This window comes from Apus apus, chromosome 19 (assembly GCF_020740795.1).
Source record: "Apus apus isolate bApuApu2 chromosome 19, bApuApu2.pri.cur, whole genome shotgun sequence".
Lineage (NCBI taxonomy): Eukaryota > Metazoa > Chordata > Aves > Apodiformes > Apodidae > Apus > Apus apus.
The window spans coordinates 10,319,001-10,344,955 of record NC_067300.1 but is presented as its reverse complement, the minus strand read 5'-3'; the positions used below and the strand labels follow the sequence as shown (position 1 = coordinate 10,344,955).

The 25,955-nt window shown below is 42.8% G+C and overlaps 1 protein-coding gene across 3 annotated transcripts in view; it reads right to left on the bottom strand.

Moving 5' to 3' along the window:
- The window catches only part of CRB2 (crumbs cell polarity complex component 2), a 38,609-nt gene extending 15,795 nt beyond the window's left edge, over positions 1 to 22,814 (bottom strand). For all 3 annotated transcript variants that reach the window (XM_051636988.1, XM_051636989.1, XM_051636987.1), the window contains exons 1-6: positions 22,600 to 22,814; positions 12,261 to 12,962; positions 9,806 to 10,001; positions 9,125 to 9,264; positions 8,475 to 8,657; positions 7,723 to 7,836 (exon numbers count right to left, since the gene is read on the bottom strand). In XM_051636988.1, coding sequence (XP_051492948.1) covers positions 7,723 to 7,836; positions 8,475 to 8,657; positions 9,125 to 9,264; positions 9,806 to 10,001; positions 12,261 to 12,962; positions 22,600 to 22,672 — 1,408 coding nt within the window. In that variant the 5' untranslated portion in view covers positions 22,673 to 22,814. The remainder of the gene's footprint in view (positions 1 to 7,722; positions 7,837 to 8,474; positions 8,658 to 9,124; positions 9,265 to 9,805; positions 10,002 to 12,260; positions 12,963 to 22,599) is intronic.
- Between the last annotated feature and the right edge of the window lie 3,141 nt (positions 22,815 to 25,955).

Below are 25,955 nucleotides of genomic sequence, written 5' to 3'. Positions count from 1 at the left end.
TTTTAAAACAAACTGGTGGCAGAGGAGACTGTGCAAGAGTTCTAAAAATCTGGCTAACACTTTTTTTTTCCTGGAAGCCAATTTCACCTCTCTGAACAGTTATCTGGTGCTACATCCCTAACTCCTTAGATGCATTACAGTGGCCATACCCTTCAGCACCAGCTGTCTTGCCCTCTCTCCTCCTCCACTATCACCCATTATTTTTGTCAACTGTGTTTGAACACCTCCAGTTTGATAAACACTTCAAAACAAGGCAGAAGATTTCAGTTGCATATTGCTTCCTAGATGTTAATTTCAGCATAGAAGAGGGGTCTCTAATGTTGGGCTTTGGCTGCAGATGACAGAGTGTAAAACAAGAAGGGGGTGCCAGCAAAATAAAGGAACATTTCCTACTTCAGAAAAAATAAGGCCATTCCACAGTATCCAGAAGTACAGATAATTTCCTGGATATCCATTATTCTTATCCAAGACCTGACAGTTGTGTCTTAGCAAACCCACTGGAAAGTGGATATTAAGAAGTTCAGAAGTATTTTTTTTCTCTAGGAGCAGCTTAGGCATCCCTATAAACAAGGGGGGAGGACAACTCCATTTGACAATCCCAAGTTACTCTTATGCAGTCTTCTCTGTTCCCTCTAAATTTCTGAGCTCAAATGTTTACAATTATTTAAACTATCAACAGTAAGAGCAATGTTGCCAATCTAGTTCATTACAACATTAGGAGAATTTATAATGTTTAAAGAGTTTATCTAGTTAAAGACTAAAAAACGCAAATCAGTGCGATTTGTTATCTGAAAATCAGACAAGTGTTATTAAAAAGGCTGCTATCTGGAGGCAAGTATTTTCAAACATTCCAGTTAATTCAGCAGCGTTGAAGCTAAGAGACCCAAGCAAACAGCCCACATGGACTGGGTCAGAAACAGACACAAGTCATTGAGCTGTAACAGCCTGCAGGATTCCAAATACAAATCTATTCACTGGATTCCAAAGTGCTACTGATGTGGTGAGGATAGTCTTGTTTCATAGATGCAAGTGTTACTAAAATCCATACAGTTCAGCCCTTCCCCAAACGAAGGTAATGATTAGAGACTGCTACTAATAAGCAAAGATTCATTGTATACAGTGTAAGAATCACATGCTTGAACAGACACCTAATATGTTAAAAGAACAAGCATAGGTAAAGAGAGATATTCCAATTTAGCTATCACATAGAAAAAAAACCTTGAAGGACAAGGTCTGTTCACGGGCCCCATCTTGAAACACGGGGCTTCAGTGGGGCTTCCCGGCCAGCACCGTCTTGCCCTCTCCCATAAGACAGCTGAATTCCTAGCAGCCTTTCCCTGGTGCATCCTAATTAGGGTTTGTATTATTATTATCAAAAGAAAAAAGGGAGGGGGAGAAGGGGGAGAGGAAGAATTAGCCGCAACAAACGGACCCGACACAATTATATTTGCACAATTACTGCCATTTCCATGGCAACCCACTGCTCTGACCTCTCTCCCACCGTGCACTACTACTCAAGGAGACGGTGGGGGAGGAGATGGAGAAGTGCATAGGCCAGCAAAGGGTTTGTCCTCTAGGTTAAACCAAAAACTACTTCTCAGTAAAGGAATTTAAATCATTAAAGCCAAAACGAAAAGTGGAAAAACACCTGTAAAGAGCAAAACTAACGTTTGACAGAACCAACAGGGAGGGATCTGTGTGTTTACACAGTACCCCTGAGTACAGAAGGAGGACCCATGCCTCAGAGCACCCTGGAGCCAAGTACTGCATGGAGCCAGGCAGAATTGTAGCAAAGTTGCACACAGCACAAGGATGGCTCCGCAGGCATCCTGCGGCAACAAGGAAATTCCTTGCCCTAAACTTTCCAAGACAGAACTTTAGGTCTCTTCAAAATAACATTCTTCCTTTCTAGTCAATTCTTGTTCTTTCTCATGCCTCCAGCTACCACTACTCTCACAACCAGCTCCCTGCCCTGGGCAGGCACACAAACATTCAGGACACATTGCAATTACTGTAGAGATCTCATTACCTGATAGCAGAAAAATTCCCTTCAGGATCACGCCAATCAGCACAGATTTCATGGCCGACTCCTTGTGGACATTTGTGACAGTAAAGGGAAAAAAAACGGGGGTGAAATGGGGGGAGGAATGATAAAAAAAGGCTGGACTGAAACGGCAGAATGTGTGCAAGCTCCTGATGCCAGTCAGACAAAAAGGGATTGGAGATGAAACTAGCCAATATAGCAGAGACCTGCGCTGCAGCGGGATCTAATCCAGCCTGCTCTGACCCTCCCAGCTGGCCCCTGTCAGTGCTGACAAGAAGAATGCCTGCCCCAGCAGATCCTCGCCCTGTGCCTTCCAGTAATACCCTGCAGGATCCACAGCATTAGCCCCAACAGTAAAAAGTCAAGGGAATCTCTTGCACTTGCTGCCTCCCACATGAATATGCCAAATTCCATGAGTAAGGCCAAAATATGTTTTTTTCTTTTTATAGCCTAAGCCAAAAGGCTGCATTTCCACCACTGTGGAACAGCCAAACCATAGGAGTAGGGAGGGCTCCAAGTGCAGCCGGGCCCTGCTGAGCACTCAGCACTGACTGACCCAGGGACCAGCAGCTTCTTTCCTTCCCCCAAGTGTCCTGTTCTGGGCACTTGTGAGCAGAGGCATTTCCACTCTGCAATAGTCACACAGCGAAGTCTCAAGTGTGAACTACCATCTCTGAAGTCAACCTGAGTGGCAGGAAATTCCGAGTTATGCTGACTGTACTGGTTCAAACATGGGACTGCAGAACCAAAGATTTTTATTTCCTCATTAACTACCTTATAAAATTAGCTGTTGCAACCTCATTTTTCTCTCTGTGGTTTTGGTTTTTTTGTTTATTTTTAAATGTGATTACTTTCATATTGTAAAGTTCTTGGAGCCAGACTTGTACTTTTACGATGTAACAAAACCAGAGAAGATTCTTATTTCTGTGCAGAAATGTTATCTGGGAGCTTCTCCCCAAGCTTGGAGTGTCTGTTAGTATCAATGTCAGGTCCAAGCAAACAAAAAATCCCATATATCAGAGTCTGGAATTTGCTCTAGCAGTATCACTTTAAGATATTAAAAGAAAGCATTCTGACAACTCTTCTAGCTATTTTATTCATTTCACTCTGTCAAAACATGTCAGTCAATTTTATAGATATTTTAAGTGGGATGGATATGAGGAGTGTTTGGAGTCAAAATGTCCCAGATAGTCATATCTGGGTCCTATGCAGGCATAGATCTACCCTAGCACAGATTTTAAATACTATCTGTATTAACTAGTGTGACCTTTCTGTTATTGTTCAAGAGAACACAAGTGTTTAGCTTGTGCGCATTCAACCGTCTGCTGCAGCAATAAAGTGGAACAACTGTGAAGACAGGAGAGCATTAAACCCCTCTAAGAAGACCCACGTATTGATTTATACTCACAAGTATATATTTACATAGACACAGTCCATCTGTGTGCTGCTGATTGGAAATGATATCAAACCCAAATCCATGTAGCATAAGTCAGCACAGATTCTGAACCCTCCCAGTCACTACATTTTTTAAAATTAATTACAGGAAGTACTTCTAATTAGAAACTGTGATTGCTTCTTTTCCCAGGATCAGCTTAATGATACAGACCAGGGTTCTCTTAGACAGAATGAGGATGGAGAAATACAGAGTCATAAGAATTCTGAGCAGTATGTATATATGCAAGGTAAAATACTTAAATAAGACTACTTATAAGCCAAAATGGTGGATCACGGAACATCTGTTTCAAGCTATGTGCAACCGAGGAGTAACTGCTTCAGTTCTTTGGAACTGGAGGATTCTAAAGAAATTAGAAGTATCAGATGATTTAATCTCATTCTTAAACACTGGCAATCATGCAAGTTACAAGATTCAGTCATGGTGTTTAAATTCAGAGATTTATTTTGTTCCTACTAATTTGCAAAACTTCTTGAAGGTCAAGATAAAGAACACCAAATATATCAGAGGGTTCTTACCAAAAAAATGTCACAGAAAATGAACTTTGAATAGAAATTTCCAAATTTCACGTATGTTATTTAGATTAGCAACTTTCTCACTGTGTTGGTAAATGAGTCCCAGAAATTGAAGAAATTTTTTCCAGGCTTCAGAGGCACCCTAGGCTCAAAAGCTAGCCTTCCCTTAAGGAAAGGGAAGGAAACTCTAGTCTGCCTGAAGTGTACACGGCAGTTCACATTGCAAGTGGTGGCCTCCTGGCAAGCAAATCCATTATCACACCATTAGAAGACAGCCACCTCACCATGCCCAGGAGAATTCTTGTCTCTCTTGGATGCTGCTCTGCCCAAGAAATTGTCTGGCCTGATTCTAAAGATGACATTAAGCTGGGCTTCACCCATTTTCATTAGCAAGGAAGTCCAATTTAATTCATCAGAGTTGCTCCACCACTAATAATCCTCTCAAAAGTCTTTAACCATGGTGAGCTGGCTGTTTGTGGTCAGAAAATCTACGTGAAGGGCTAGCTCAAAACAGACTGTGCAGTCACAAGCGTCAGAACCTCAGAGGACACTGTTGGTCAAAGCTCACCTGACAGCCAGACACAAGCAGGACCTAGACTGCAGCGTATGCTGTAGCAGCAGCCTGGTCAGATGACAGGGAAGTCAAAAAGTCTGATTAACCATGGGGCTAGGATGAAGAAAGGAGATGCAATGTAGAACAGAAGGGAAGCAGGGGCAGGGCTCACCAAGTGTTCCCTATCTCCCATCAGCTCTATTTACCCAACGGGATCCTGCTGAAGGGAGAACAGTCCTCTAATCTCTCTACTGTCTTAACCTTTTAACTGCCCTTTCTGTGGAGGCTACATCTCTACACCAAATCTAACATCAGGAAATATGTGCACAAAAAAACCTAATCTGCCCAAAGGTGGTTAGAAGGAAGAAGCATCTCCCATTTATTTCATGATCCATGACACCTGTTTGATCTGGGCTAGCACTCTTACACAGTAACCATTTATAGCAAGCTGTACAGAAGCTATCCTACTTCTTTAAGAAAAACTGACAAAAACATTATGGTTGAACAAATTAAAATGGTCAATAAGCACTCTAGTTATACTAAGACACATTCCCAATCACAATCCCTGCCAAATTTACCACATGACCCTCTGATTTCTCATGAAAGCAGAAGCTTTCCTCAGCCATGTGCAAAAAAACCCTCACAAGGTGTCACTGCCAAGGGATGTCTGGAATTGAAATGCTGGTGTTCCCATTCCTCTCTCATTCAGGCTGACCAACACACAGCACTGGGTTTTAGGACCCTCCCTTTCTAAAGACAACCTTGGCAGTAGTGGAAATATGAGTGGGAGCACTCAGGCCATTTAAAAGCTTTTGAAGAACAAACGAGCAGAATTCCACTTAAGTGATTACATTGAAGATCAGTTCCCATTCCAAATGGAGTTACCTGTCTTTTGAGTCCTCACCTACACTGTTACCTAGTACACACATGATGGACTGAAACCATTCCTATGAATAAAAAATTCACTTTGGGGTTTTTCTAAAAGACAGACATTTCCTAATACGCTTTTTCTCTTGACCACATTTGACATAATTTCCCAGATCATGCAAGAATCATTCTAAAGCACAGCCTGATGCACTGGCCAGACTCTTCAGACCTCATTATGTGGTGCTCTCAGGAATGAGGCACTGCTTCCACAACAACTACATTTCAGAGGGAGCTGGCTCATCTCCCTGCACTGCTGTAGCCTGAGACAGCACTGAGGCAGTTAATCTGCAAAGAAAGAATTTCTCCTGACTCACATTGTTATCCCAGCACTCCCCAAATTCCTCAGAGTGAAGAAAAAAAAAATACAGAAAGAACCCCTGCTGCCCCAAGAAAGCATTCTTCATCAGAGTAGCGAGTTCACTTTAATCAGTGGAGGCAGCTTAAGCCCAAGTTCAAGGCAGATCTAAGCTGCCACAGAAATGTGTTTTGAACAGAAACATTATGGGAAGCTTCACAAAGTTGTTCTGTGATCCTAATATGAAGTAATAAGCTGTTTACCCAGCATGACTGTACTGGGATTAATTGACAAAGGAGGGGAGATTAATTGCTATTATTTCCCTGTCAGTTTCACTCCTCCACACACACTCACTGATCTCACAGACTGCTCCCAGCCCTTCTCTGTGTAATGTGTCAGAACTAGCTCAGCTGAGACAAAGTCCTTTACCAAAAGCAATATCCAGAAGAGCAACCTGCTTCTAATCCCCTTCAAGTACTAATGAACCCAAATTCGATGCAACAGAATGAACTCTAGCACTCCTCTGCCCATCACCCAGTGTCTCTGTCAGCTTTTCTGCCCCTGAGCACGTTAAGAATTGGAAAGGATTAAACAGATCTGCAGTTCAGCAAAGCACAAAGACATTCTGAACTCTGCAAGGGTGCTGGGGCACTGAGGGAGGAAAAGGGAGCAGGGCACATACGTGAGCTGGAATTCTGAAAAGTAGGATAAACTTTAAACCATCTCTTTGGACAAGATCTCAGTTAATGAATACAACATTATAACCACCTAAGAAAGTAGCAATAAAGATCTTAGATAAAAGCCTGTTTTCAAAGATCTTACCTGCAAATGCAAATTTTTCTTGGCCTACTCTAAATGAGGAATCCAAATTAATCAAGGAGAGCCAGCAACACCCCCCTGAGAATTCAGCCCAGTTACACCAGGAGTTAACTAGAAGTTGATTTGAGATTCTGGGAGCTCAACTACCTGTGCAATGGTCTTCCAGGAAAGAGCTGCACAGTTATGCCAATACAGCTCAACCACTTTCCCATGCAATAAAGTCCGAAGACTATCTCTGGAATGCTGCTACCTGCTGTTCCAAGAAGTTAAAGGACAAGGGTTTCTTCTTCTGGCTTCAAGTTTTCCTTTTTCCCACGAGATGGCAGCCTAGGAACGCTGCAGAAAGGTTACATCCACCTCAAAAACACAAGATTGTGCTGGGGATCACCTTTTTTATAAACTACTTTTTGGTGTTACATTGCTCAAAACAGAGTACACATCGAATTTAAAAGATGCAGAAGGCTGAGAACGAATATTTTAAACAAAGATTAGGTTTGGTATCAGCTAGCAGCATACCTTCCTAACAGAGCTGACGTGCAATATCCAACATCCCCTAGCTTTTCAGCTAGAAAACTGAGACCCATTAGGGTCAGGCAGGGCATTTGTGTAAGAATCCAGACTCCCTATCCCTTGTAAACAGAGAAGGCTTCATTTGCTCACATCTTTACAAAGACCTTTTGACCTCCTAACACAGCAGATTACTACCTTCAGCCAAAAATCACTGGCTCTTATCATCCAGGGGTGTTAGGGAATGCAGATGTTTTACAGATATGTATGTGCTGGTGAACCAATCTACTTCAGTCAGTAGCTTGTGACAACTAGAATGCATCACCTGTTTTTTATTGAAAGCTCGTTTTGTTAACCTTGATACAATCCCTTAGGAAAGAAATCTTCTTCATAGCCTACCCACTTCCTTGACCAAAATCACACAGCTTTCCCATGGCACTTGAGCCCTGAGCTGCAAGCATCCCCACTGCACCACTGCCACACTCCCTGCAGCTCAGCCCAGTCCTGCTCAGTGGTCTGGGCTACCCAGGGCTAGAATCCAGTCCTGCAGCACCTCAGCGTTAGTTAACCAGAAGGAGCCGATTCCAGCCACCCCGTCACCAACATTACCTGAATAACCTGGCAGGCAGTGACAAAGGAAGCCATTAACAAGGTCCTCACAGAGCCCTCCATTCTGACACGGCTGGGACTGGCACTCATCGATGTTAGTAAAGCAGGTCTCCCCTTTGAAATGGAAGCACAAACAGGTCTCTTAAGTGCATCAGTGAAAGAATCTGAATGACAACTGCATTAATAATTTTTTGTACTTCGTTTTTTGTCATCTAAAAATGCAAAAAAATATTTTGAACTATACGTATCTGTAAACCAGGCAAACTGTGATATTTCAGGTGAACAACACAAAGCTTCTTGCTCCAAGAGCAAGACACCAAAAACCCCTTCTTCTCCTACCCACTCCAATTATACACGTATTGTCATGAGAGTTGTCTCATCAAGGAAACACCTAGAATAGTTATCTGGGACTCCATGGAATCAAGTTTCCTCTGATGAGGCGTTTCACAGATACCCCCCAGGGATGAATTCTGTCATAGGCATGAGTGACAAAGAGAAACACCCTGGCACCTGCATAGCCAGAGGGCATTCATCAATGCACTTGGAAAGTGCATGGGCTGTGGCGTCAGCCTGCAGCCAAGCTCAATGGACAGGGGATGCCACTCAGAGAGCTGAATGGATCCATCCAGCACATGAACCATAGCACCTTCCTGGTGCATTGGATTGCCCTCCCTCTGAAATACCAACCCTTCAGTCAAACCATAAAGCACCTATCAGCTACAAACAGGGTGACCATTCACTGCATAGCTCACCTGCAAAGCCTGGCTGGCACCAACAGAGGAAACCAGCTGCCTGGCTATAGCTGAAATCACTGGGGAAGTCAGGTTGTGTTCCATAGTGGGCTGGGTTGGATCGCTCCAAGCACACACCTCCGTTGTGACAGGGATCTGCTGCACACTCATCCACATCCTCCTCACAGTGCTGCCCCGTATAGCCTGCCAGGAGATATCAGTGTCAACATCACACACATCCTCACCGGAACTAGTCTCCCAAATATTGTGGTTGCCTTGAAGGTGAGAATAAGACTCAGAAGATACTGCAGCTCATCTAGTAGGGAGTCCCAGTGCCCTCCACCTTTCCCACCATGTCAAATGCAGGAGCCAAATAATCAATTTGCAGGAAATTATTACCTCATGATAGAAAAAACATATGATGGAACAAGGCAGAAAAGAAAGAAAATTTTATAATTGAGAATCACGGAGCATTTCCCAGCAATGAGATCAACTGGCTCTTGGGATGGGCTGCAAAGGGCAGCAGTGGCAGCCTCGCTATTTCAGACAACAGAAGATCACACTGGACCATGCAGCATGATGATTAATTCTTTACTCCTTCAACAGAGCGCTTTGGCATGTGCTCTCCATGGCAGTGTGCCAACACATCATAAAATAAATTTCTAACCTACCTGGCCAGCAGGCACAGCTGTAGTTTTTCACTCCCTCCACACACGTAGCCCCGTTCAGACAGGGCTCAGAGGCACACTCCAGGATATCCAACTCACAGTGGTCCCCCTCGAAGCCTGTGTCACTGCAGTCACAACGGTACCTATGGGGCAGCAAAACAGAGCAATGCAGAACCTATTAATTTAACTGCAAAGCCCAGTATGAGGAAAGAGCAAATGGAGCTAAGCTGTTGGTCCTCATACCCACTTGTGGGGCAGAACAGAAAGACAGTTCTATCTGCACAAACAGGCCCTGCTAATGATCAAGCAGACAGCCCTCAGCAGCCTCTGAGTTCACAGCTTATATATGAAGAGGTAAATTCAGACACACAGGTGTGTTCTCAGCAGTTGCCTTTGCTGTTCATGCTCTGCAAATCAATTCCCTCTGTGTCTGATATGCCAGCTGGAAGCAGTAACAGGAATATTTTCCTACCTTCCTTTAAGCTTTCTAGGAGTTCTGCTACTGGGAGGGGTCCTCCTCTCTTACTGGCATAAAGCACACTCAGTTACTGCCACTGGGACATACCTTTCATTAAATCCAATTCCCCCCACAAATCTTCTACTCTGATTTTCATGGGTTACAGTAAGTAGAACTTTGGATAAGTTCTGGTATCTAATTGCCCAAACAAAACTGATTTTTCTCACCTGTTAACGAGGTCATGACATGTCCCATTGTTCTGGCATGGCTGGCTCACACATTCGTTGATGTCCACCTCACAGTGGGTTCCTTGGTAACCTGGTTCACAGGTGCAGGTGTAGAACCCAATGTAATCATTGCACAAGGCCCCATTCTGGCAAGGGTCTGAATCACATTCATCTATTTCAGCCTCACAGTTTATACCTTTGTTACAAAACAGAGAAATATCTGGGTTACAAATCCAGTAACTATATCTGTGCTGCCTGGACTGACCTGGAACCACCAAAGCTATGTTATCAGCCAAACCTGGCCAGCATAGTGATCTGTTCTAATTTTGCCATAAGAATATTGGGAGCTCATGAACAGCATGTGATTCTTACAAATTAAAGACCTTTAGTTTTTATTTGCAAACAAAATTATTTTGTCTAGACTTTGCATTTTAGTCTATCAACATAAAAAATATTTTCCATTATTTGCTTCAGTCTCTTTCATTCAGGTTGGCTGAAGTAGCCAGTCAGCACCTCCAAGTTACATCCATTTTCTGGGAAAGCTATTACATCTTCTTCTTACGTGCAGTTCTTAAAAACCTAATGATAGCTGTTTTGGTTTGAGATCCTTTGAGGACTGGGATGGGAAGAAAAGAATCCCAGTGCTAGTCAGTGTTATTTACACTTTCAGATAGGATACAGCTCTTACAGTTTTAACTAGACATGGTACCCCTCACTTGTGCTGCACTGCTGTTCATCAGATCCAGTGTTCTATCTATATCAGAGGCAGCTGCATTTTGGGTATGGGAAAGTGATCTCTACCTGCTTCTCCAAAACATTGTTCCTTTTGTTTAAATAATATTTGTAACTTGCTTTTAGATACCTAGGAAAAAGCATTAAAGCAGTGCAAAATGCTAATTACAGTGATACTAGGTATCAGTAAGTGATTTTATTCTGAAATGCCACTAAAAATTAGGTGTGAGATCCAATACTACTAGCCAAAAATAACAGCAAGTCATGCTTTTTTGGTCCAAAGTCTCAACTTTCCCTAACAGAACAGACCTCCTGCATGACTTCTATGCAACTGTTTGACCACACTATATTCCACCTCTTTAGAGTCCATGCCCTGGCATCACCTCCAAACCTGAGTCATTCCAGTGGCACCTGCCAATCTATCTAATCCCCCCTTCTTGGCAAAGGCTCACCACATAGTGGACATGGCTATCCTAATCCTGACGGAATGTGGGGCCCCTAATCTGCAGGTTCAAGCCTGTCAATACCCACACAAAACTTCCTTCATCCAAATTCCAGCCCCAAGCACCAGAAAACAACCTGACCTCACTAGCCAATGGTGACAGAACCTCTGGATGAAGCACTAGATCATAAGGTAAAGCCTCATATTTCACATCAAAATAACGTAGAGCACAAGCTCCCCCAGCTGCCTGGGTCATTTTATCACTTCCTTGGCAGGGGAATCCCACAATCCTGAATTGAGAATTCAGCATAAAGATAAAAAGGAAACTGATTTGCAAAGACAGAATTATGCTTGATACTCAAATCAGTCATAATCTTAAGGCCTACACAAAAATTCTGCCTTTTTTCCCCCTTCATCTCTGTTATTTTTTATCAGAGTGAGTCAGCATCAGGGACTGCATTCCTGATGTTGTAACTTCTCCTCATTCCACTGGTAATCAGCAGCATTCCTCCACAGTAACCTCTTTTAAAACACTTCAGTCTGTGACAAGGAGGAAGGCTGAGAAAGTTCATGTGCTAGGTGGTACCAGGCAGACATGGGCGCAGTACAACTGCATTCCACCCTGAACAGGGCTGGGGGCAGGAGAACCTCCCACTGCCTCCCTCACATATAATTCACAGTTGTAGATTACTCTCTAAGACACCATTAGCACAGATGCACAAAAAAAGATATATTTATGTCACATGCCAAAAAAACATTTTCTCGGTGTGAAAGAATTGGAAAAGAAATCTCCAGCTGAAAGCCTCTTTATTCCAGAAAAATCCTGCAGGACTAGTACTGCAGACCAGACAAGCAGAGATAAGTTCTATCTGGAAACACTGAGTATGTTTCCTGATAATAAAGCTCTTTTCTTGTATATCTCCCTTAATTTCATACTGAGAATTAATCACATCTACTTTGTATCTAGTACTTCCAAGTCACAGACAGTCCCCTCGCTTTCACTCTTGCATCCATGTCTCTCAACATCCACACCATCCATGGAAATCAAAGCCTCAACTATTTCCCAGAAGCCACAACAATCCCTACACCATTATTTACACACAATATCTAACACTCCAGAAATACTAATCATGCAAGAGAGATTTTAGTCTCATGGCTGTACAACAACAGCTTCTCAGGACAGCTACTAACACTACAACACCTAGCAGCAGGCTAATGTGGCACTACAAGAGCAGCGAGCTGTAACCCAACCACCCGACCAGCACCCGCCATGAAGGGTACCTGTGTAGCCAGGGCTGCACTGGCACAGGTAATGGTCCATCTGGTTCAGGCAGGTGCCATTGTTTTTACAGGGCCGGGATGCACACTCGTTGATGTCTATCTCGCAGTTGTACCCCTGGAAGCCAGGCACACAGAAGCAGCTGTACTCGTTCACCCTGTCTCGGCAGATGGCTCCGTTCTGGCAGGGGTTGGAGGCGCACTCGTCGATGTTGTCCCCGCAGTTGGCTCCACTGAAGCCAGGCTGGCAGATGCAGGAATAGTCCCCAGGACCCTCGACACATGTCCCATTGTTCAGGCAGGGATGGCTGGAGCACACAGAGCTTTCTGTTTGGCAGCCTTCTCCAGTCAGTCCTGTTTGGCATTTACAGGTGTATCCATTTACACCATCTACACACTCAAATCTAGGATCTTCACAAGGGCTGCTCTCACACTCATTAATATCAATGCTACAGTCAATACCTGTGAAGCCAGGCATACAGATGCACTCATATTCCAGGAGTCCTGGGGTTGCGCTGCAAATCCTTTGAGCAGGACACTCATATTTACTGCATGCATCATAGAGGAGTTCACAGTTTATGCCCATGTAGGCTATAGGCTCCACAGGGCAGGTGCACTGATAACCCCCTTCCAAATCCCTACAGCTGCCACCATTTTCACATGGGGATGAGGAACAGCTGCTATCATTTTCAGAGTATGAGGTTCCTGTTGAGAAAACAGACTTTTTGTTAGTCAGCACTTGTAACCCTAAAGAAAGTTCTTCTGCTGATCACCATGTATAGCTCAGAGACCGCCCACCTAAATTCTACAGTGCAAGGGGCTGTTCTAACCACTAACTGAGAAGGATACTGGAGAATGAAACATTTACTATAAAGAAGACAACACAACATGCCTTCATATGATGGCAGTTGGGAATTTCTTGCTAAGTCAGGTTACTATATGGCTGGTTTTTAGGAGGCACTCACAAAGCAACCATTTTACTTGTGCTTATTGCGCCCCAGGTCTCTTTGGGAGCAGTGAAACATATCACCTTAAATCTATTCACAAGATGAACTTTGTGTTCAACAACCCCTTTCAGCTGTAGAGCACATCAGTCACTGGGAAACTCCACAGAAAAGAAGGTGGAGAGTAGACACTACCCACAGCTCACCACCCTGGGCCCTCGATGCCTTCCTGCTAGTTTTCACATGCCATGCTCCATGCTGAGGATTTGCCAGGATCATGCAGCATCACTTCTCAGATGACCTTACACATTCTTTTACTCATGCCATCATTATCCCAGACCATTTTTGGTCATGTTTGCCTTGCTGTGGTGCACCTTCTACACACCCCATAGTTAATCTATGTCAGTGGTTTTCTATTAGCTCTCTGCCCCATCAGACCCCCAATCTCTTTGTACCTGAAGGTGGAGGCATCCGGCTTCAGGGCCTGAAAAGGATTTATAGGAGACTTCGGTTTACAAAAGCCTGCCCCTGCCCTGACCTCCCCCAAATTCCTCCCACCAAAAGACTGTAGAGCTTCTAAGTCTTCTTTTAAGAGGCAGTGTTGACAGGGGAGAGAGGGTGCCCAGGGATTTAGACAGCCCTTTCTCTTCCCTCCATCATCTCTAGGCCCACCCCTCCCCTCCTCTCTCATGTGATGCTGGGGAGAGCTGCTGAGCATTGCACTGTCCGGCAGTCTCATTATTCTGCCATCAACCCTTTTATTCTCAGATTCCCAGTCAGGCAGAAAACAAGGATGACGGAATCTGCCTGGAATCTCTGTAGCAATTAGAGTGGGAGCCCAGGAAACTATTTGCAAAAGAGCTTTACTAGGCAGGATATGAGCCTTTGTACACTTAATGAGTGACCAGTCCCAGCCTGCACTTTCCAGAGGCCAGGAGCACAGTATGTGAGACCAAGTCCACTGCATGTCCAAAATGACTCCGATTTGCAGCAGATTCCATCTGCAAAGAAATTCACATCTCAACAGAAGCACCAAGCACTGCTAGTGTAGACAGGCTGAAGCCACTTGAAAGGCAGAGTCTTCGGCTCCCATTATGTACAGTCAGTCTAAAGGCTTCTTGCAAATATTAAATCCTTTGCTATTTCCTGTCTTTTCCTAAGTTCTTTCACAACAGATATACCTTTTTGCACCTTTTGAGAGAAATGCTGAATTCTTGCATTGTTACTATATTAGCTTTAGCTACTTTTTATGACAAGATATTATCTTAGTCAAGTCTAAAAGTGACTACTTCAGCAGGACCTCATTTTGGAGGAAAATGTTCCTTTTTTTGGAACAAGCATCCTGCAGTGACACAGCACTGTTCCTAAGGCATGCAGTGTAAATAATGAGAAATGAAACAATATCTGAATAACTTCAAATTATTCTGTGAACTGCAGCTTACAGAAAATGACCCACATGCTTGCCCTAAACAGAAGAGGTTACAGGCATATTAACAACACTAACTCCAAGATTATATCATATATACTCTCCCGTATTTAGTGTGCCTATACTTACACTGGAATATCTCCCACGGACACGCCACTGTGTAAATATAGTATACCCTCCAGTATTCATTCAGTGGCAGTGCCAAACTCTGGGTAAATAATTCACCATGGATGAGACACTAAATCGAGACAAAATCTGTTCCAGAGTGATGTCAGAGAGAGGGATTTCAGCATTGAGGAGAGAACAACCCTTGTGATGCCCCCAGGAAGTTAAACACCAGGAAATTCTGCAAGAATTCTGTGTACTAAATGGATATCAAAGGCTTAGACTACCACCTAGCTTGAGAAAGAACATGTACGGCATTTTTACTCTGGTTTTGTTTTTTTCACCCATCCATCCTATGTCATACAATATTTCCCCTCAATTCCAGAATAGGTAATTACAGGAAAGCAGATAGCATATGAATATGCACAAAATGCTAATAAATCAAACAAATAAATTACTTTTTTCCTGCTGCACAATATACCAACCATGAAAACATGTAATTCAGACTATGCCGTTTCATGAAAATGGTGAAAATCAAGTCAAAGAAGTTGCTGAATGACAAAAGTTTATAGTTTTCCACAAAAGTGGTTGTTGCTGGATTAACAATGATGTTCAGATTTTTTCCTTTACATTTCACAAGAATACGAATCAGTGATGTTTGCAAGTGAAAAAACCATTTAAAAATATATTACAGTCATACTATCCTGCAATCCTACTCTAAAATGAAACTGGAGAAGATGACAGCTTCTTTGAAGAATATGTTCCAGGCATTTAGGGGTGGATTAGGAGGAACTTCAAAGGCTAACAGAGTTGCATATAAAGCATTCATTGAGCTCTGTCAGGACAGGTCTGGTTTTGCACTTTAAAGGTAGCTGACAAAGATTCTCCCTAAAAGATGAGGTTTGTGACCTTTTGTATCACTCTAGGGCAAACAAGCTGTGTTACCAGGCTTTGTTTTAATAATTGGCTTTAATAATTCTATACTTTATACCTGTACTAAATGTTCTTGTCAAAGGGCAGTTGCAACAGTGAGTTTTCTAGCCATAAAAAGAGAAATCAGAAATTAATGAGATGCTGGGCAACCTGAGATCCCCCTGGTAGGAGTTCACTGTCTGTCTCCCAGAGTCCCAGGACCCCTCTTACATCAGTGAAGCAGGACAAGAAGCTGCTGCACAGGCAGGGAGAGTTGTGGGCAGTGATAAAGACAGTGCGGGAGGAGGGGAGGACCTCAAAGAGCCGCAGCAAAGTTTCTGTCCTTTTCTTTAACAAAAAACCAAAACTTTTTCTGTTCTCCATTATCTCAGATGTGTTGTGAAATCTCAGTGGTCATTTCCCCCACACCATGAGCTGCATTGAAGTAACTCCTTACTCCTTTCACAGCCTCCCCTCTCCAACCTGACATTGTTAGTGCTGCGGCAGAAGGTTTTATTAGAGACCATTAAGAGCTGCTGTTGTGTAGGACACTGAACAGGGCAAGGAGCTCCAGTAATTTCATTGTTTGACCACTGGTGAGGTGCTGCTTTGGCACTGCTCACTGGCTTCCATTTGTTGGTTTTGCTTTTCTCAAGTGCCTTTTTTCAAAGCCCTGAGAAACTATGGCAGAGGATGGATGCTCTCAAGCTGGGGATATACCGACCTCATGGAAGATCAGTGTCACACCTTCATGGACTTCCCCCTCACTTTAATTTTAGCAGCTTAACTCATTGATTCCCAAGGTCCCCTTAATTGTCTCCCTATCTATCCACAGGGTACCCAAAGTTTGTAACTCCTCACACTGCTTCACTGATAACTACCTTCAAGGTGCTCTAAATGGCCACTTAAAAATTCCAACAAGGAAGTGGCACTGGGGTTATCAGCCCAGAGATGACCTTGTTTCCTTCATACTGAAGGACAATTTTGACACATGATTAATGTGTTTGTTTGTGTGGAACAATATCATATTCACAAAAACAAAGAAATTCAAAGAGTCAGTGGTACTTACTGAAAATACCCATCTCTGAACACCTACTCATCCATGTGCACTGCACTCAGATTTGCATCTTTTCACTATCCACTGTGTACAAACTCTCTGCAAAATGATCTTAAACACAGACACAAGGGCCAGAGGAGTCAGGATGCCACAACATTATATCCTAACCTGACAAAAATTACATGTGAGCTTAGATGAGCCAGTTCCACACTATGTAAGTTTGCCTAACTTAAAAAATAGTTACAAGTATATATTTTCACATGTGTCCAGTAAGATGAAATTATTCTAAATCTTTAATACTTTACATTAGAGGTATTACAGAATTAGAAAGTTAGATTTTTCCAGTTTCTGTAACATAGAGGTGTTTTATTTCAGCACATAATATAACTATTACAACTGTCTAGCAAAAGGAAAGGCAATTAAAAAAAAAATCTTTTTTTTTTCTGAATTCCCACTGACAATTTGAAATATACTTCCACAAGTTCACGCTCTGAAAACTTGCTCAAGTTCACTTGTTCCAGCTGTGATTTTGACCATTCCTACATGCCTCAATCATTTAAAGAAGCAGAGAATATATAGAAGGAGAAGGTAGGATATAAAGTTATATAGGATGTCAGATTGGGCACTTTGTACCCAGGCTAATTGTGGGAACATTAATGATAGAAAGAATTGTGTCTTTCCTATCTATGGGCCAATCAGGAGTGGGGACTTTGTGAGACAACAGGATGACAAAAGGATGAGAATTAAGTCTGCACATATCCACATTTTCTCATCCCTTCAGCTTCTCTCTCCCAGACAGTCAGCACAATTTACGTTACCCACCTGTTACTGTGAAGGATTCCCAAACAAGGGGATAAAAAGAGTTTATATGCTGCATCTCCTAGTGCAGCACTTCTGCTTTCTGCTAAAGAAGTTGCAACTGACAGAACTCAGGCATATTCTCCTCTTGTTTTATGAAAACACTTTTGGAAAAGACTGCTTCATGCTTACAAGTATTTGTTTATGTTTCCAAAGTTATGATCCATTCACAATGTATTAAGTATCTTTTGTGCCTTAATTTGCTGTTCAATTCCTTAACTTCCATGCTATTTTAAATCTTGATCCCTGTGACTATCATCTTTTACAAAAAGGCACTGAAGGCTTGTGGAGAGAAAGGCTTCTTTCAGCTGTATTTCTCCTGCCCTACCCACTACAACTGGAAAAAAGACAATCAGCAACGAAGAGGTGAGAACAGCAGGCTTCCCAGCAGCAGCCCTCAACTGCCCCGCAAGGCATCTTCAGGTGCCTGAACCATCAACGTTCAGCACCCCAGCCTGACAACTCCTCCCAGCCTGGCTGTGCTCCTGCTGACCAGCCTAGCACCCTGCCCGAGGGCAAGGGCAGAAAAGGAACACCTCCACCTCAAATATCAGATAAACTCTGAATAAAGGAATGGAAATAGTTATGTCTCCATGACAACAGGAAGGCATGTGCTTATATTAGTAAATCCCTGCTGACCTCTGCTGATCTTTCCCTGTCCTGGTCAGTGTAAAGGATTAGTGAAAGGGTACACACTATGGCCTGTTCCCAGGATCCACACACCAGGAAGGCAGGCCTGAAAAGGGGCTTTCATGCTGTTCACCCTCTCCTTCCCCCTTGCTATCTTTGGAAGGGCAGCATAGCTGCTAGGGAAGGTATGGAAGAATAAAATCAAATCCCTCTTCAGGAAGTACCCTCACTTGTTCTGGTCCAGGGATTGGACAAGGCCTTTTTAGGTGGCTTTATGTATCCCAGGGCTTTGCAAGTCCCATTTCCTTATTGACACAGAGATTAAACCCCTTCTTCCCAGACCTGAGCAAAGCACTTGCTCCTAGTAATTCCAGCATCAGAAAACAAGGCCCTGGAATTCTCTGGGGCTACTGACAAGCTCACAAAAAGCTAATAATTGGCACTGGTTTTTCACCTAGCCTAAAATATTCCATAACTTGTATTCCTCTTTAACATGTTAAATGGGTTCCTTTTGACAACTGCTTTAACAGTGGGCTTGTCTATTCAATATCAGAAAATAGGATGTGGCATGGGAAACTTTCCAAAACACTAATGTTTGATCACACTCCCAAGTCCATGAGCTGCAGCAGCTCAGCACCTCTGCCAGCCACCAGGAGCAGCTCTGCTGAAGTAGCTCCCACCTACAAGCTGCTCCCTCACCCTCCAACCACCTCCCATCAGCTTTTGTTTGAATTTCCTGGTCTTGTGATCAGGTGTAATCACCATTTGGATCAGGTATATCAAATTCCCCTCAAGATCCTGGTGTCCAGAGTCAAGTTCTTCCTCTCAATTTTTCTATAGCAACTACCTAATTATTTTTATTGTTGAACAAATAGTATAAAAGGGAGAAACTATTCTTCAGTGAAAAGTATCTGCTGACTGAATCTAATCATTTCGATCATCTCAGGTTATCAGCTTAGCGTATCTGACAACCTCTGTGAAGCAAGACATGACATTATGACTAAAAATAACCCTCAAAATAAGGATCAGACAATCAAAAACCAATTTTGGCAAGCAGCAGGTAGTATCTCTAAGACAATACTGAGTAAGTGGCCCAGCAAGACTCTAAGAATGCCTAAAGCATCTTTTAGAAGAGCCATTTGGAAAAGAATCTTACTGTTCCTGGCTTTGATATAACTTGTAGAGTTTTGGCAAATTCAGCACACAGCCCAGTACCTCAACCAGCTACCAGTTTGGATACTAATTGAAAAACCTCTAGTGAAGTCCTTTCACACAATTCAGATTGCAGTTTTTCCTGTCCACATTCTGAGATGGCTACTGTGCATCCATCACTTCCCAGCCTACTTCTGATGCTGTTTTTCTTTGCTACTGGAGACCAACACATTGCAGACCACAACATTTGCATGCCAGGTTTTGGTAAGACACAGCTTTTCCATGCCAGAGGTATTTACACAGTCAACTGGTGTAAAATATTGATAAAGAATTTATAAAGGCCTACACCTCTGGACCTTCATTAAGACAAGCAGGTGATGTGGCTCAGTTTCCCATTGTGAAATATGCACAGTATTTACCCCCTTAAAGAAGCAGAACGCAGATTCCTGGCTCTCTCCACCCAGCTTTGCCCAGAGAATTGCTGAATGGTGCCCAGTGGTGGGCAGCAATCCACAAGGCTGAGCAGTGCCAATGTTTTGGTCAGAGGCATTAGCAGCATTAATCAGAAATACCACTTCAGGGAATTAAACTTACTCTTAACACAAAACAAGTAGCCAGCTAGGTTGTTTTCATTATCTGCTCACTACTTCAATGCAGATTTGAAGGTGTAATTCCTATTATCATGCATCTAGAATTTGGAGAAAGACAGGAACTATAAATCCATGTTTTATGATAGTATTGCATATATTGCCACATAAACTCTTTGATCTTCTGTGCATCCCAGTATTTTCCCTTAATAAACACTCCTCCAAGCTGACCTTCATGGTTTACACATTCTCTGATCTCTCAGCCATTTCCACAGATCAAACACTGGGACTGGGGGTTTCCTGTGTATTCAGTTAATCAGACTGAGTCACAAGCTCTAATTTCCAATTCTTATTTAAATGTACTGACAACCAACAAAACAGCTGAAAAGATTGTACTTGTTTCCATGTTTTGAAGCAAGTAAGATTTAAACTGTCCTTACTTCCTAGCTTATCTCAAGAGCTTGCATTATAACAGATAGCAAACCACCAGAAAAAAGGTTTGTCTGCACATGCTCTCTCTCAATAGGTGTTTAGAGGATTTTCCAGGCCAAAGGTAAATTAATTGCTGTGCTCATTCCTGGGTAGAGTTGTGGGAACAGAAATTAGTAGATACTCAGTTCTGTCCCCAAGAACCTCCTTTAGAACACAAGAAATTAAGCCAAGAGCAACTCTGCTCCTTACACAGACAGAAGCAGTGAAACTGGAGTCACATGCACAGCCTGTGCCACTGTGCCTCTGGAGTTTACATGAAACAACTGGAGATGGTGTGGATCTGCTGCAGGATGGTCTTATGGTTACACCTTGCAATAGGACATCTAGATAATCAGAATTTTCTCAAAAATTTTGAACAAGTAACTTAGCCACTCTGTGCTTCAATGACATTTAACACTCAATTAGAAACAAAAGTAGTAAAACGCCTCATAAGGGCAAGAAAAGGCATTTCCTTATGGCCTTAAGATTCTACAAGTGCTACATAAATACCATCACTCACTACAGTTAAAATCTGGCAGAATTCCCCTTGCAAAATAGGAGCAGGAGAAAAGACTATGGATATTACCACTTCCCTTGAGCTTTGTTGGCTGTATCAAGATGAGTCATCCACCTGCACTCCAAAAGAAAACAATTTTCTCAGTAAATCACTGTTCCAGAAAAGAGTTTCACCCATGAGTGAAAAGCTATCTGAGCAATGGTCACACAGCACAAGTTCCCAGAAACATGCCAGCTTCTCTGGCAGCCTGTGCTGAGCAACACTGTGGCTGGGCCTTCCTTCTGCTCTACACAAAGCCACCATAATTGCTTCACACTCCAAACCAGTAGCTATGGTTACTAGATACAAAAGACAGCCCTGCTGCTTCCCTGTAGCCAGAGGAATTCCAGGCACTTGGAGTGAATGCACCAGACAAAGAAGTCAGTACAAGAAAAAAAATAATTAAAAAAAAACAAAACAAAACAAAAAAAAAAAACCCAAACCCAACAAATGGAGAAAAATAAAAACATATTTTGACTTTCACATTCATAGTCTGAGGTGATCGGAGCAAAGGGAATTCATGGATACTTTGGGGGAGGGGGGAAGACTGCTGGGGAATCAAAGGAAAAGCTGAAAATTTCTTTCACCAACTCTGAAAAAGTACACACACACCACCCACTAATTTGAGAAAATGCCAAATGCAGTGTTCAATAGACATTAGCAGGAAAGGCACTTTGACTGTATTTTCTGCACGTTCTCCATATTTTATCTCCACTTCTTCACATCATTGATCATTCCTGTCCCAGCTCAGTGGAAACCAAGGAGGACTTGTATGACAGATACTGGCCTGGCAGTGCCAGGGAGAGGATAAAGAGCAGGGTTCGATCCCAATCATACTTTCCAGCAAAAGGTTGGACATGTTCCTTACATGACCTTATAATCCCTAGATGACTAAAACAGATGTCTAGGCCCAGCAGATCTACAGCCACCCATTCCAGAAGAAACAGAGAAATCTATTTTGCAGGGAGCATAAGAAATTGTATACAAGGGTGACTTTAGGAGTCCAAAGACCCAAAGACAATTTCAATGTGGAAAAAAACAAACCAAACACCTCCATCAGCATGATAGACATTTTTGTTACCTCATCATTTCTTGTACTTTCAAGATGGATCTCCTTTCCTCACAATTTCTAAGTGAGGATACTCATCTCATATACTGTCTTCTTACTCCACATTTTGCAAGAGGTATCTGGCACTTCAACCTATCAACACACTCCCTGGGTACACTCCTCTTTTGCCTAGATATGTTTCTAAAGCATATAGAATGGAAATAAAGCTCTGCATTTCTTCTGTATGGGCACAACTGTAAAATTCAGAACTTTTCAGTGGAGAAAATGGTTACTGTAATAGGTCAATACTTTAATTACATTAAAGTGCACACACTTTTAGCTCCTGTGAATAAATGCATACATGCATGTGCACAGGGAGAAAGACAAAAGGGCACAAGAAGTAAATAGAAGGAAAAACATATCTAGAATGAAATGCCTGTTTATCTTCCAGATAAGGAGTTTTCAGGCTTGAAATCTAACTGTGAAAGTGACATTTTGCTCACCTACCTTAGCAATACAAGGGCAGAGCACAGATTTGATCCAAAGTTACTGAAGAGTAGCTGGGTAAGAATCAGGCACAGAAGACAAAAACTTACCCCAAAACAAGAGGAAAAGTGGTAGCAGGAGAGCAGCATTGTACGCCCTGGATGCAGTTTTCTTTAATTCCATGACAACTCTAGGAGTGGCTGTTCTAAAAACCTCAGGGGAGAAAGAGCAGTTGGAACCCAGCAAATACCGGCTCCCCCCTCATCACGGACTTGGGCGAATTCTCTCTACTACAGGCACTGGATCCATGCTCTGCCGGGCTGGGCACTAGCACTAACCAAGTGGACAGAGTCCCTGTCCGCTCTCCAGCGCTGCACTCATGCTCCTGGAACAGAGGGAAAAGGCTGCCTGGATCCCGCGGACTGAACTGCGCGGGCAGGGCCAGCGGATTTACCGCGCAGCAGCTGGAGGGCTTAGGGGGCCGCGGCTGAAAAAAGCCTCGGCTGTCAAAGGTGGTGAGACATGAGGAACGGGAAATTCACGGGACCAGGCAGAGAGGAAAAAGGACCCTGTGTGTTTTTTTGCTTTCTCTTTTTGAATTCCCTCTATATAATAAAGAAGACCAAGCTGGTGTCTCCTCCTGGATGGCCTGGGATAATTTCTAGGATGCAACTTCTGTATCAGTTTGTGTTTACAAACAAATTCCAGCTGAGGATCCGTCATTATTTTCTGATAGAGGCTGCTTTGTTCAAAGAGAAAATAAGACCTAAGATGTAAAAAACACACTGTTAATCCCCAAGTGCAGAGGTAGAACACATTAGGCTTTACTGCTTGCTCTCACATGATGTGATGTGTGAGGTGTGAGAGCCCACAAGGCATACAAACACACAAAATGTACAGGAACCCTCTTCTCCTAATTAAGAAGCAGCTATCGAGATCAACAGGAGAACTATTTGCTTAACACAAGCACCAAATCCCATCAGCACCTTTAGATGAATGTGTTTAGTTTCAGAAGTGGAAAAATTTATCAGTGCCCATTGTTTTAGGAGAGTAACCGGAAACAGAGAGAGCCCACACTCAGTTGTGACCTACTAAGTACCTCTAAATCCACATCACAATTGGATTAAATTAACTGTAATGAGAATTACGTACACTGCCTCACCCTTCCACTGACAACTAAAAATAGAAGGCAGGTAACATACCACAAAAATTCCTAGTTTAAACAAGAAACATGCAAGATAGCAAGGAACTGGTGCAGATAGACCTAGACTGCCCACAACGGAAACAACAGCAATCCTACAAGGAGTAATTTACGTTAACACGGCATCCCTGTGGAGCAGGCAGAGGCTGACAGGCCCTGTGCAGGGAAACGGGACAGTAGAGCAAGAGGGTTTTCCCCACTAGAACACTGCCATTCAGGAACAAATGGGTCATCTCACTATCCTGCCTTGGAATGCTCCAAAGATGATGTATCATGTGTTATCAACCTTATCTGGACCACCCTGCCCCCACTTTCATCTCTGGTGTCTTCAGCCTGTTTTCTCAAGATTAGCCTCAGTATTTGTTTCTTGTCAGTTATCACAACCATCTGGAACTTATTTCTCTCTCTCATTTTGCTGTCAGGGACTTCACCAAATACTGACATGCACAGAATCTTTCTGCTCAGAAATTTTTTGCCTCACCTGCTGCTAACAACCCACCTTTTCCAAATCAAAGTCAATACATATTAATCCACTGCACAATTAGCACTGCAAGAAAGCACCATTCATCCTTGATTGAATATACCCTCTTCTCTAAGTCAACTAGCGCGCTACTTCACAATGCTTGCGAAATAAAGCAATCCATAGTAATTCATGGCTTATATGTCCACCTGAAGGACATGCTCAGCTTGCACAAAACATTAGTATAACATCCCTACACATAAGAAAGTGGAGGTTCTGCCACAGAGGCTTGTCTCGTGCAGCCCATACCTTTGTCCCAACAGGGCCCAGGGAACTGGCAGCAGTATATGATTCTCAGCCAAAATCTTCCAGACCGAGGTGAGACTCTTGTGCCTGTATCGCTGCCAGGATGCACATATTGTGAGTTTTGGGGTTGGAGCAGGTTACAAGAGATGATCCTCTTAAAAAAAAGTGTTCATTTGCTCTCTATAACCACTGTTAACTGCTAGCACATCCAAGTGGTCTGTCAGGATAATTAAGGCTCCTTTAGTGTAACTCAAAATACAAGCTAATTAAGCCCACATAGGTCAAGACCTCAGACTTCCTCATAATAATCAAAATACCTAATCCAGTATCTACTTGTAAGGATACTAGAATTTAATTTTTTCAACATTCATGGCTGCATTTTTATGAGATTTTGCCAGCATAAATGGCAGACCATTTCTGTGCTGGACCCTTGGGCATACAAAAGCCAACTAGCTTAGTCCAATTAAAGGACCCTAATGCAACTCTGTTAAGGCCCTGATTTGTTAGGCTTGACTATACTTCCAAAGAAGGAGCACAACTGGGTGGATTTGTTATCTAAAGCATAAGCTCCAAGTCCTTAGTCATCCTTGCTAAAGCCTTCCCCAAACTGGCCATGGTTTGTGCTACCTCTGCATCACCGCAGTCCAACGTCAGTATAATCTGCTCTTTAACATAGCATTAAAACTAGAGCCAAAGGACACAGCTGCTTTTGCCTGTGTAACACTCATTACAAGAGACTTAAGGCCAGCATAACAGCAAGGCTTCTATTCTCAGCTAGTAGGCAGGAAACTTTGCAAGCCGGAAATGCATGAAAATGGGGCAGCAGTAGGCAAGCTGGATTAAGAGAAAAGGCAGAGAGTAGGTCTGGGGTACTCAGCAGAGCCTTTCTGTCCTCTTATTCTATACTTTTTTGTACAGTTTTCACAAAACAATGCTATATATTTTCCTACAAACAGTTCAGAATGGGCTGCACAGCAAAGTACCTAAGCAAAACAGACTGCACCTTCCATTCCAAGGACAATGTACATTGCACAAGTTTCATAATCTTTCCTTACACAGGGTTTAAAATAATCCTAATATTACAGATTGGATACCAGAGGTTAGACATGTGATATAATGGTCATTATCACAGACAGAAGCTGGTAGAATAAAGGCATTCCTCTCTGCTGTCAAGTGTTATAGCTGCCTAAGAGGACTGAGTCTCACCTTCCCTCCCTACAGCTCTGGAATCTCACCACCAAATACAAACCTACTTTTCTGAACAACATAAGCTAACAGCATCAGAAACTTCTGATTTTTCCCCAGCTTCACCCTCTGGGTGTTATTAGGCACAACCCTAAATAAAGGAGTCCATACTAACAGTGGCTATGGTCTTGGAACATGGGAAGCTGAGCTAACTAAGAAAAAAACTTTCAGTTCCACTTAAACACAGTGTGCAAAAAAATACCACTTCAGTATGCTCTTCTGCTCTCAATCATTGCTGAAAAGTGCCAGAGACA